The following is a 14,298-nucleotide window of genomic DNA, read 5'->3' as shown; positions in this document are numbered from 1 at the left end:
AACTTAAATTGTTAAAGAGTGAGATTAATAAATCAACAGATGTAGGCTACTCTATCAGGGTAAAATGTTGGCTTAGAGAGGTCTGACTCTGGTGGACGCTAAACTGTGTAAAAGGTTAAAGAAAAAAAAAGGGATTAGACAAACGGTGTAAGCTGGGAAAATTACCCAGGGTAGAAGCGCAGTGTTTTTACGGGATGCCTCCAGTAAACGATGGCTCGTGTTGCCAGGTGACAGGTGACCAGGGGGCCCCGCCCGGAGCAGATGGCCTCTCCCATGCGGGCAGCGTGCCACCAGGCCGCCAGGGACGGACCCCAGCACAGCCGCTCGCACGCCGCCCTGCATTACCCACTATCGATTGACTCACTTCAAACAGACTTCTATAAAGCTGGTATTTTGGGATGTGACCCCAACCCCCCGTGGCGCCCTGGCTGTGGGATGCATAACCCTGACTCTCCCAGGCTAGATGGGAAAAGAAATAACTAGGAAAACGAAAGATTGTTCTGAAAGATTGACCTGAACAATCAATAGCACTTTGATAAAAGAAAAAAAAAAAAAAAACTGTCAACCTGCTCGTCACTTGACCACGTCATTATAAAAGCAGGGTTCTGAACGCAAAGAGCTGGACTAAAGTTCCTCTAGTACTGACACACCTATGGCAAACGTGTGGCGTCATTGTCGTCAGTTCTCGAGAGCGCGCTTGATTTTTGGCTCGGGGGCCACGGTACAGATTGCACACAACGAGATGCAATCTGCCATCGTGGCCTGTACCAACGGACTTCTGCATGGGGGGGAGCACGACTTGCCCGTCTCATTGTAGACATTTTGGGGGAGGGGGTGAATTACAGTGTTATGCGAGTGTGTTGAATGACAATTATGTATGTGCATGTAATATACTGCTCTTCTGTCCTGCGCAGTAATGTTTATCTAATCAAAAACACATTTTCAATGGGCAAGAATGCCACATTACTCACACATAAAAAAGGACTTTCTAGACATTAGAAGTCATTAAAAACTTGCTAAATATAGGCCTTCCATTAAAAGTATTGATATCAAAACAATGCCAAGTCACAAAAAAAATATTGGCCATCTAGCTTACACAAATTAAGCAAGCTTTTCCTTTTTACAATTTTCATTATTAAAGAAAAAGCACTTAGTAAAAACGGATCCAAGGGAATCCTTTAGCAACCTTGTGATGGAACAGTCTGAACATGATGAGTACGGTACAGAGACACCCCCAAAAACAGATCATCTACATGCTATGGTACTATAAGAGAGGGAGCGAGAAAGAGAGAGGGAAAGAGAAATAGAGAGAGGGGGAAAGGAACAGATAGTTAGAGAAGCAAGGAGAGAGAGAGAGAGAGAGAGAGAGAGAGATAGAGAGCTACCAATCATATTACAAATCAGTGCCAAGCACTGAACATATGAAAGAGCCCCTTCAGCCAGCTGGTCCTGAGGCTCAGTTCATCAACATACCAGCTGTAGTAATGCCAATCAGATATTGACATTCATAACATTAGACCAAATCAAATCATAACTAAAAAAAATACATCAGCTACTTGAATAAAATCTCCCAAATCAGCATAAGCTTGAATATTATTTGGCCCTCTAAAGACAGGACATCCTGGTAGACCAGGCCATGACTGATGACAAAGTACAGACTCAGCAATAGAGACTGGCTTCCACAGGCAGACCTGCTGCCCAGAGCAGCACAGGGACACAGACATAGGCACAGACACAGGCACAGAGCCAAACACTCAGGCACAGAGACAGAGACACAGAGCCACAGACTCAGGCACAGAGATACAGACACAGGCATAGAGCCACAGACTCAGGCACAGAGATACAGAAACAGGCACAGAGACACAGACTCAGGCACGGAGACACAGACTCAGGTACAGAGACACAGACACAGAGCCAAAGACTCAGACTCAGCCACAGACACAGTTGCAAAGCACATGCACATACTTTTAGGGACATTTGTGATTTATAAATTAAATATGCATTTGTGTTCGTTTTGTGGCTCTAATCCAACAGACAAGCTTGTAAATTTAAGACGAGGTATTTCATTTGCTCATATGCATGTTACCTAAATGAACACAGCTAAACTTAAATAAGCACGCCTGCTACCATTATTTCAGTATGTGAATAGTAGGGCCTGTGCATGAATGAATTTATTCAACCATTCCCAAAGGACATATTTATTACCAACAAATTTTATTTCAGATATTACAGTGGGACATAATTGTTTTTCAATGTGAACACTACACATTGGGAAATAATAACTGAGGTAATATGAAGCGACAGATTCGTTTCGCTAATCTATGTTCCTGAATAGCCTATCTGAGTGAAAACTAACTGGCAATTTCATTTTTTATTTCACCTTTATTTCACCAGGCAAGTCATTAAGAACAAATTCTTGTTTACAAATAGAATGTAGGCAGTCACAGTACTGTAACTACAGTATTTGAGGTGAATTAATGCTCGGTATGTTCCGACATTGGGCAAACCAGGATTCTGGAATTAAGGTAAATTGTAATGTTTGTGTATACTCAGAGATTCCTACTTTGATCTAATGTTGCTGATTACATGTTAACTAGTGTCTCAGCATGAACCACAATGCCAGGTGCCTGGACAAACATGCAGATACTTGAACTTAAAACTTACTATCTATTATTAAGATGGCTGTGATTGGCTGTGGAACTGTTTGCAAGCTTGGAAAAAAAAATGCTAATGATAGGGCTAGTTCCTCAATAGTCAACGTCAGATGATGACGGAGAAGCAGATAAACTCTCCCAATTTTCTCCATGCCACCTCGTTGTCTCCTTTCCTGAACTGCTCTCCTCCCCTCCTTTCCTAAACATACTTCCGGGTAGGAATCGAGTGCTGGTGGGGAAGTGGAGGAAAGGACGTGAGGAGTGAAAAGCAATGAGACGCACCCCATGGGCCTCATCTATATACCATTTTCTCTGAAAATGTGGGGATTTTTAAAAAACTTGACGTCAAAACATGCACCGTGACCCATGCACATTCTGGAGTCTGTGGAAATTGCCGACTCCGATAGCGAAGTAGTGAAATGCAAATAAATGTCTTGCGAATGTCTTCTGTCCGTTACGTCAGAACTATTTTCACCAAACGCTATAGTCTGTCTGACCTCAACCTCAGTAACGAGTGTCTCCATTTCGCACTCCGTTAAATTTCTCTTATTTGTTTTGCGGTCTGACTTCTCTGTCTCCAACAATTCATTGGAATGACAAGCTGATTTATATGCACATCATATTCATATCGGGCGTTCAATCGTTTATGGGTAATTGTGGGACTTAACGAGGTGGCATACTGGGCTTGTGCACGCTACCTATGCAAAATTTCAAGTTGATTGCAATTTGTGAAGAGAAAATTGCATGCAGGGTGTGTGAGCATACGGACAGATTTATAAATTTATTTTTGACCAGAAGCAGTTTTCTCCTTTTGTGCATACGTAACCTTCCAGTATAGAACATGCGCAGAGTTTTGTAAATGAGGCCCAACGCTACTGCTCAGACAACAGGCTGAGCTTCTATTGCGATCAGTGGGCAGTGGCATTATTATTATTATTATTATTATTATTATTATTAATATTATTAATAAAAATAAATATTTTATATTCAGTCATACCAATAAAGCATTATTGAATTTCAGTGATAATTAGAGAGTGGGAAAGTGTAGAGAGAGGTGCAGAGCAGGAGAAAAACAAGAGAGGAAGAAGGAGAGAAGGAGAGAGAAGGGGAGAAGGAGAGGGAGAGAGATAGAGAGAAAAGGAGAGAGAGAGGGAGAAAGAGGAAGAGAGGGAGAGCCATCAGCTGTTGCATATCGCAGTGTGACTGTGATACCCTCGGCCCCGCGGTCTGCCCTTATTTGGGCTGGCCTCCTTTCTGAGCCTGCGTGCGTCATTTACGCCCGCCGCCATGGTCTCCGAGGAGATCTCATTCCAGGCCCCACCCCCTGAGCCCCCACCCTGCCCCGCCACTGGAGACCACACTAAAATACTTAGGTCAAGAGGGAGTACCGTGGACACCAAGGGTCAGAGTTCTGAATGGGTCAGCTGCATTTATACACCCGTCCCCCAGGCCCTGGGTAGAGCCTTCCCCCCCCGGCCCCTCCGTCCCCCCCCTCCCCATGCCAGGCCCTGGGTAGAGACATCCCCCCCCGGTTCCTCCGTTCCCCCTCCCCATGCCAGGCGCTTGGTGTAGGGCGGGCCCTGCCCAACACTAAGTAACTCGCCAGAATCTCTAAAAGCCTCAAAGACTGCCAATGTAAAACCCAATGAAAAAGCTTGAGGTTGAGGTGAATGCTCGATTCCAATTGGTTGGAAGGTGTGAATTAACACCGTTTTCCACACAAGTACAGTGCTATGAAAAAGTATTTGCTCCCTTCCTGATTTCCTCTTATCGCATGTTTGTCACATATTTGTTTCAGATCGTTAGACAAATATTATTATTAGACAAAGGGAATGTGAGTAAACACAAAACAAAATTTTTTTTTTATTATTTCATTTATTTAATGAGAAAAGTTATCAAACACCCAAATCACCCATGAAAATGCAAGTGCCCCCTCAAACTTAATAACTGGTTGCCTTTAGCAGCAATAACTGCAACCAAATGCTTTCTATAATTTGATATCAGTCTTTCACATCACTGTGGAGGAATTTTACCGCACCCATCTTTGCACCATCTTTTCTGGGATCTTTTGTGACTTCCTGGATGAGTTATCACAGCAAACTTAGAGAAATTTTTGCTGGCCAGCCACTCCTGGGAATATTAACCATAGTTCGTAATGTTCTCCCTTTGGCAATAACGGCTCTCACTCTGTTTTGGTGAAGTCCCAGAACCTTAGAAATGGCTTTGTAAACTTTCCCAAACTGATATATTTCAACAACTTTTTTTCCTTATCTCTTCTGGAATTTCCTTTGATCTTGGTATAGTGTGCTTGGCAACTACTTCACTCTGATGGTCAGATTCAACAGGCCTGGTTGCAATCAAGCCTGGCTGTGTTCAATCAGCTGAATCTAATGATCAATTAAATTAGGTTAATTGAGTAACAAAGCAGTCAATTACTTTTTAGCAACTTTCTCACTAAATATTTCACTAAATAAATGAAATAATAATTTAAAAAACGTGTTTGAGAAAACCTGGAAACTACAATTGATTTTTCGGGTTAGTATTGTTGTTGGGGTTTTTAAACATGAGGACACAAAAACATGCAGACATGCAGATCCAACGGCTGTTGTTACACAAAAACATCATTCCACTCATACCACCTGTGCTTGCTCTGTAAATTTAAGTTCTGTTTTTACAAAAGCTTCAATGGAAGAAGTAGGACAGAGAGGAAAAGAGGCAAGCCACTGGATTTTTGTCCATACAATCTACAAGCAAAAACAAATGGTTTGACTTAAGAACTAAATGGATAATTTAAAAAAATGATTTATTGACACTATGACCGTCTTTGTTTTACGTATTCATGAAGCAGGTTTATTTGTTTGGGAATCTATCTTGCCAGATTGAATAATTAAATTAATTTATTCATGATGTCACGTTTTCTTACACAACTGACAAATAGACTGTGTAGCTAGCAAGCTAGCTTGCTTTTGAGCTACCTCTCACAATCATTGTTCTGCTTCATGCCTGCATTCTTCTTCGATATTTAAACATTAAGATTTTTCAGCCTCCATCCATGTCCATTCAGGTTCCATTTTGTAAATGAGAGCAGGCGGTCTGCCCTCCATTCAGAAATAAAGCAGAGAGGCTAACAGACAGGGAGGGATATCTCAGCTCAGAAGGGGCCATGGCGGGAGGCCGGGCCCACACCAGTGTGTGGGGACTTGGACGTGGCTCCAGAGCCACACTACTCTACACTACAGACCGCATCACACATCTCATCGTATGTCCTTCCACTGCCCGGGACTATGATACGATTACACCATGAAGACAACATCCTTCAGTGACTTTCATTAGAAGAATTGCATACAAAGTTCAGAGAGAGGGAAGGAATTAGAGAGAGAGAGAGAGAAAGAGAGGGAGAGATATATAGAGAGAAAGGGAGATGGAGAGGGTGAGAGTGAGAGATAGAGAGAGGGGAAGGGAAATGGAGAGATGGAGAGGGAGGGAGATAGAGAAGAAGAGAAATGGAGGAAGACAGAGGGAGTGAAAGATCGAGGGAGAGAGAGGGTGAGAGACAGAGAAAGGGTCATCTCTGAACCCGGGCAAGGGTTTTTAGCATTCTCAAAAGAACCACCGCTGTTTAACCTTACAGCCGACACATTATTGCACTGACCAAGGCAGGCCAGTCTCAGAGCCTCTGAACTGGGCAAACACAGAAACACCTCATTCTGGGGCGTGCTCAGATGAGAACACCTTACGCCTTCTAAATAATAACCTCTCCAAACCGCTGCTCGTCCAGACGCAGGTGTTTATACACAGAGCAGCTATCGGCGGCGTCGCTAGGCCTCTGACGCTCCGACAGAGAGGAACGAGGGCCTTAATGGCTGGGAACGCTGTTTACTTCCAGCAAATCCAGACCCCGAGTCTGCTGTGCGTCAGTTCTCTCCTGACCGTTGGTAAAACTTTGGCCGAACGTTTGCCGCAAGCCCTGGGTGAAGCGCTCGCGCCTTCTATGGAGGCAGCCGGCCAGCGTGCTTTCGCTGGACTCCCGCGCGCTGTTTACGTTTTACTGTCGGTTAGCAGGTGTCACCCTTCGCACCCGCGCCGGTGAGCAAAAGACTGCGCGAAGCTTTGGCGAAGCACCTGGCTAGAAACAAGAAACTAGGCAGAATCAATATTCCCGAAATCAATAACGAAGAAAAAAAAGACTAATCGGCAAACTTGTGTTTGTGCTCTTGGGTTTCGGCTCAATAACTACGTCTGACTAATGGTCAACGCACGCAGCTGACGGCCGACGCGAGCCCCTCCCCACCTTCACATTCCTGTTGTGCAATGCCTTCAGATCCATGAAAGGTGCTCTATCAATGTAGTTCATTAATTTTACACAAATTAAACCAAGTTAATGGGGGTTCTACAACACCGTATGCACCTAAAGGAAATTAATCCTCTGTCAGTGAAAACTGTTGAAGGGAAATGCTTATCGTAAACACGATCTTGATTTCAGTGATTGGAAAAAATCAATCCTGGGAATAGGAAGACCTGAGCTTTAACCTCAAATTAATGTACAGGGGGAAGATAAGAAACAAGAAGAAGTGTAACTGTGATATTTAATTACATCAAATGAGCGACATAAACGCAGGCCTGCCGGTTGGTTTAAGCACAGCTGAGCGATTCCCAACAGTCTAAAAATATCGTTCAAACATGAGAACGCTCACAGATGCGGACGCTCGACCGCAAATACAAAAATCCAAACCCCCAGCTATCGATTCAGGCGGTGTCCTCACTTCGCTTTTGAAACGAACGAGCGAAGCGATCGGAAATTCGGCAGAGGTACCCCCCCGCGCCGCGGACGTTCCTGTCGTCTGAACGCGCCAGCTCACCGCTGTCCCGGAGCTAGCCGGGACGAGGCCTGTAAGAACTAAAGCAGCGGCCACTCTGCGCGTTGACACGGTAACACGAGATCCTCCTCAGCTCGCATATAGAGCGCACCCCGCAACCCTGGGGTTCCACCAGAGGGGGCCTCCGACAGGGCGGCTACTCCAAATGACTGCGTATTTTTAGCAGTTGACTCATTGTGTGCGAGTCTCAGGCTGCTGGACCCTCGTCTCTCGCTCGCAAGTGATTTAAAGATTTGATTTGAGGGAGGCGCTTTGTTGCCGTGGTGGGGGGGCCCCACGACTGCGATTGGCCATCTCAAATCGTCGAAGAAAATAAAAATGGAAAATTAGGCTTAGGTTTACAAATGAATGTACAGGGGGGCTGCCTCTGGGCTAGGGCACCGCTCTGCTGCCTGGATGGGCCCCCTGGCCTGATATTGAATGTCAATCTAAGACCCCAATCGGCCCCTTGCCCCCACCTTTTGGGGCGCAATAAGGGCACGGGCCCCTGAAGCAGTGCCAAGCCTGCATACATCCTAAGAGCCCCCCCATCCCCCCCAACCCCAACAAAACTTTGATCTGGGTCATGGGTCCCCCCCTCCCTCTCCCCCGGTGGGTCCAGGCCCCATTTCTTGCTCTGAACACCCATGCGCCCATCGGCCCCGCAGTGTTTTGTATCATCACTCCTGTGTGATGCTGGACTTGAAGGACAAAATTTTTCGAACCCTTTCCTAGTTTCTTCTTCCTCTTCTGAGGGCACAACATTCACAGTAACCCCCCACCCGCCACCGATTTTTTGGGTGACAGAAATAAAATCCATGAACCGCGAAGCTGCCCTGTCCCCCATCCCTGCACCCAAGCTTTTAAAAATAAACCCATGCCAGGATTTCACTTTGAGTAAACTTGTGAAAACTACACCATAGGGGTGGAGGGAGATGCCACTATTTGTATTAGTATCTGTATTTGTTCCAACAACAAAATTATTTGTATGTATTTGTATTCTGAGAAAAAGCAGAAGTGGGCGTGGCGTAAATCGGAAGCTGGTGGAGTCTGACATGGAAGCTGTACAAAAATCCCTGCTGTTTACCATTATAAACACTGGAACTGCTATTCCTCAGATATTAAAGTATTAAAGTTTTATAATGAAATCAATAATAATCGCTGTATTTAAATAGCTGTATTTAACAAACAATTATACTATATCATATGGCCATAACAGGCTTTTATAACAAATCAGTTAAATCAAGTCAAATCAAGTTTTAAAAATAGACTAAAATAAAAAAGTTTTTTGTTTGTTAATACTTGTTCTCCCCTCTTTGTTGAAGCTCCACATCACTTGCATAAGCTTGGATAAATTAAACAAAAAGCTTCTCTCGGTAGAATTAATCTTCAGCTATTATGCTCTTTCTCAGACTTCCCCAATGCTGAAATGCTGGATACGTCTGACACCGCTGCCAGCTTATGTGCAGAAGTTTGTATATTGTGAAGACAAACTCATGCACACAATTATGAAATCATATATTGCACAACTGTTTTCTTGAAATAAAGGACACAATCAAAACCTGCTCTCTTTTTAGATGAGTCTGAAATGAAAAGTATAGCGGTTTTGTTTATAGGCTAAGGAAAAATGTATCGAAGCACAGTACAGGAATACTGAGAAGCCTATTGTTTCTATAACTACAGTGTCCACAGTTATTAATCCCCTCCCTAAAGGCTTTATGGACTTCACCAGGCGATGGCAGAGCCCAGTGAGCGGGAGCTCTGCCCGCTCGCCCGCCCGCCCTTCCCGGCGCTGGCGCCTACCGTACCTGGACGCGGCGATCTCGGCCTTCTGCTTGGCGATGGCGGCCGCCCGCTGGGCGCCCTCCACGCTGCGCTGCACCTTCTGCCGGATCTTGGTGCCCTTGATCTGGATCACCCGCTTCTTCATGGCCTTCACCAGCGTGTTGTTCAGGTACTTGCCCTCCTCCACGCCGCCCTCGGCGAAGGTGGTGCGCCCGTAGCCGTGGCGCTGGTTGTCCAGCCACTCGCCCTCGTACTTGAGGCCGCTGGAGCGCTCGCTCACGCCGTAGCCCGAGCGCTTGTCGTTCTTCCACTCGCCGGAGTACGCCTCGGTGGTGGTGGCGTCGATGTCGGCCTCCACGGGGGGGAAGTCCTCGGCGGCCGCCTCGCTCTCGTCGCCCAGGCTGACGGTGGAGTTGGCGTCGCTGGCGGCGGAGCTGAGCGCCGACTCGCTGCGCAGGAAGCTGATCTTGCTCCGCACGCTGGCCAGCGAGAGCCGCGACTCCGACTTGGTCAGCTTGCCCAGGATGGACGCCCGGCTGAACAGGCCCTTCTTCTTGGGCTGCGCCAGCTCCGGGTCGGCGTACAGGCTGAGGGCGAAGCCGCCGCGGGCGGGGCCGGGCGGGGCGCGCGGCGCGTTGACGGGCGCGTCCTGGCCGGCGGCGTCGGTGGCGGTGATGGTGGGCACGGTGCCGTTGCCGTGCTCGCTGCGCAGGGAGGTGAGGGAGGTGCGCAGCGGGGAGCGCACCACCGCCGCCATGCCGTACGGCACGCTCTGCCGGATGCCGTACCCGTGCCGCATGCCGCTGGTGAACTGGCCCTGGTAGGTGCCTGGAAACGGCAGAGGAAGCAGGTGAGTGTGAGAGAGAGAGGAACACGTCTGCAGGTACACCGCCTATCAACATAACCACTGCTTACTCCCAGCTGTGTGAGAGGAGGGAGTACACACACACACACACGCACAAACACATATGCATACACACGCACACACACGCACACACATGCATGCATACACACACACACACACACACACACACACAGAACGGTGCTCAGCATAAATCACCTGTTCCCTGGCTCCTGTTACATGTTTTAGCTACCCTTTTTTTATTCCTGGATAGGCTAGCTGTGTAATAGTATTTACTTTTGTTTACAATACTACATACTGGTTTCTTTAGTTAACTTTACACTTATTGATTATGAATGGGCTTTCTGTGTCTTGGGAATATCAAATTTTTGTATTCCTGAGGCATTGGTGTTCTCCACTTTCATAAGTCACTCTGGATAAGTATACGGTCTTATGATAATGTAATGTAATGTAACTCCAATTAAGTAATTTAAATGTTGATTTAACACTGAAGCTTTTCCTCATTTCCTCAGTTATATGTCAGACATAACTTATGGCAGGAGAGCTTCATATTAAGTCTACAGGATAGAAACATGAAGAGATAAGAGAAGATGTGAAGACAGGCTTAAGGAATATAGAAGTGATATAAACAGGTTTAAGGGACTGGACTTAACCCTACTTTAAAAAGACTTTAAAAAGATTTCCCCAATTGAACTGCCCCCCCCCCCCACCCCCCCTTTCGCCTAATTGTGTTTGCTGGCCTCACCATTGCAATGTCCTGCATCAATATTCAGGAGAGTGCAGACTAGTGTGTATGCAGTCACTCTGCAGTCCCCCAGCTGAGCTGCGCAGTCACTCTGCAGTCCCCCAGCTGAGCTGCGCAGTCACTCTGCAGCCCCTCAACTGAGCTGCGCAGTCACTTCACTCTGCAGTCCCCCAGCTGAGCTGCGCAGTCACTCTGCAGGCCCCCAGCTGAGCTGCGCAGTCACTCTGCAGTCCCCCAGCTGAGCTGCACACTCTGCACCCAACTCTCCCAACTCTATCCATTCCTTTCATTCCCTCATAATCATTTTAGCTGTGGCCTCTTTTTATGACATTGGAAGTATTTATTGAAGTAATATCTCTTTTAATAGTAAGCATATAAAAGTGTTTAAGTTCATGTAAATGGATAAACGTTTAAAGCAAAAATGAATGAAGTGGTTTATTTCACTCAAGTTATGCAGTTTTATACTTCATGTGTTCCCAATTAACAAATACATAAATATGACTATTTTTATTGTACTTTCCATACTTCTTACAAAGATTCAAAGAATATGAAGAAAAAAAACTACTTTTACGGTAAATCGGAAATTAAAATATATATTTACAGGATTTCAGTTTTTCCAAAACATGTAGAACAATGGCAATAACTCATTATTTAACAGGCATCCCATACAATAACAGGATTTATACAGTTAAACAGATTTGTACAGTTTTTTTTTCCTTCATTAAATGTTTTTTTTCCTGACAAGGTCCAACCATTCTATATGGGATTTTAAAAATGTATTTAATTATTTCATCATTGAACAGTGGATGCATTCCTGTAGCAATGCCAGTTTGTCACCTAGCGACATAAGAAAGGGACCTGCCATTACTGTATTTTGGGGAGCTGCTCACGGGCTCAGGGAAACACACGTTTCCAGGGCCACCTGGACACAGACAAGAATTGCAAAGTCACCGTCAAATATTTAAGCACTATGCTGAAGGAATTCATAGAAAAAATTCATTGAAAGAAAGAATAATCATTTTCTGAATACAAACCAGTATTCAAGCCATAACACAGCCCCATCGTAAGGCTTCTGGGAGTTTGAAGCTAAGTTTTATCAGTATGATTACGAAAGTATTGTCCTGTTATTTTAATGTTATTTTAAGGAAATATCACCAAGCACAGGATACAATCAATAGCCATTTTGACTATGCAATTTTTTAAAGGCAGTCAACTATGAAATCTTTGAGCACCTCACTTCAAATTGTTTCAGAATAAATCCTCCTGGTAGGCTTTCATCCTTTATTACTATTCCCACAATGACAGATGAGAAAAGACAGAGGGATATATTCCGGAACTGAACGGACGATTCAATTTGCACGTATTACAAGAAGCCATGAGGAAAAAAAGCCTTCGGCATATTCCAGTGAATTTTCATTAGAATGCACTGAAGTATAAAATATCCTTTGCAAGGAGATTATAAAACAGGTTTCCAGAAGAACTTGAGAGGGAACTTCGCTTGCAACCCCTTGACCACGGTTATTAACCTGAATTGCTCAGGTAAATATCCAGCCGTATAAATGAACTGTATGTAAAAGAGCGTAAGCTGTGTAACTCGCCCAGGCTAAAAACATCTGCTAAATTCCAAAAATGCAAACTTGGGATACCCTCCATTGAATTAGAGCAGCAATGATGACAGAATTTATTGTTGGGCGCAAAAACGTTGAGCCACATTCTAGCCGTGACAGCGGATCATACGCACAATGGTTTAACGCACGGAATTAGCGTCATACGCTTTCATATTTAGTAGCTGTGCGTGTTAGTGCTCAGTCTAGTTATTTATGCCTTCGTAACGGCTCGGGTTCCTCGCGCAGGAGTAGACACATGTCTGGATTCCATCACCCCCAGGAGACAGCGAGGCCAAAAGGACACTAGCCCCCGCGCTATTATTATTTCCAGCACTCGCGGTGCGACAGCATGTCAGTCACCAAACCGCGCGCAAATTTGATGACTCAGGCCCTGGGGGCAACGGACGCAATCGATAGGTGGTGGGAGTTAGTACGGTAGCACCCGTTCATCATTTACCTTTATGGATTTATCAAACGCGATTTTATCCACAAGTTGGCTGGTTAATAAGTTATAAAGAGCCTAAATGAAATGTAGTTTATGAGATATAGTCACAATTTACACAATAGAAGCAACCTGCCAATTAATTAAATGATACTACAGTCAACATATTGTGAGGCTTTAAAGTTTGACATTCAAGTAGTAGTACAATTAATATATTTATTATCAACAATTAATATCCCCATTATCAACATCAACAACAATATAATTACTCTTGTATGACAAGTAATAGGGCAGAGCGGGGAAATAACGGTTTTTGTGTTTGGCCCAATTCTGAAAATATTATTAGAGCTAGATTCATCATTTTTTAAAACGCAAACAATAATGTCTGTTCAATCCAACAGATGTATCAGTCAATGTCACATGTCACCATGTAGCCTAAAGTAAAAGGTAAGTTAAATATATTTACAAAGATCAGGTCAGAGTTGAACAAATCCAATCAATCGGTTAATCAGTTGTGTACTCACAACAGGCAGTTAATTCCATATTTTTGTTTCCAACAAATCAATCAAAGACCTCCCTGGGGACCCCTGTCAGTGGTTCTCTTTCTCATTTCTCATTTTCTGTGAACAAATACAGATGGCTGTTGATTGTCTATCAATTCTGCATTGTGTAGCCACGTGTTTGTATGTTGTCTTTGTCAATGTAGGCTATTTTGTGCATTGTATTGTATGCAGATGCTTCAGAAATGTCATGATGGTGTCTATTAAAAACTGGCTTAGACCGATTATATTCTTTCATTGATGGCATACAAGTAGGGGAGACCGGCTGGCACACTTTACTCTTTGCCATATTTATCTAGCATAATTTATTTTAGATCTCCAGAAATATTTATCTCCTGTTTGTTGAAGGCAAAGAGAAGCTAATTCTGCATTAACCTGAAATACGTTCATCGAGCTCGATGCAACCGCCTAAAAAGTCTGTGTTACATATTGTCCCATGTTGCATTTGGCCCCGCCCTCCCCTAAAAACAAATTATTTTTATTAGTTTTTATTGATGACGATTCTACGACTACTACTACTACTACTACTAATATTATTATTATATTATTATTATTATTATTATTATTATTATAATAATAATAATAATAATAATAACAACAACAACAACAACAACAACAACAACAACAATCAAAACAACAACCAACAACAACAACAACAACAACAACAACAACAATAATAACTTTTATTCAGGGTTTCACACATCAGAAACCCCTGACTTTCTGCAGCGGCAGTCCTGAAATGACCATGCAATGCTATTCAGTGCAAACTGTACAGGCGAAAGGTATT

General features: G+C 44.2%; 1 protein-coding gene across 1 annotated transcript in view; it reads right to left on the bottom strand.

Annotated features, from left to right (window-relative positions):
- Positions 1 to 14,298, bottom strand: part of jph2 (junctophilin 2) — a 33,613-nt gene that overhangs the window by 15,476 nt on the left and 3,839 nt on the right. The window contains 1 exon segment of the mRNA XM_064299485.1: positions 9,319 to 10,123. Coding sequence (XP_064155555.1) covers positions 9,319 to 10,123 — 805 coding nt within the window.

The sequence above is a fragment of the Anguilla rostrata genome, chromosome 11 (genome assembly GCF_018555375.3).
Source record: "Anguilla rostrata isolate EN2019 chromosome 11, ASM1855537v3, whole genome shotgun sequence".
NCBI lineage: Eukaryota > Metazoa > Chordata > Actinopteri > Anguilliformes > Anguillidae > Anguilla > Anguilla rostrata.
Note: the sequence above shows the minus strand (reverse complement) of the source record. Positions and strands in the feature narration are given on the sequence as shown.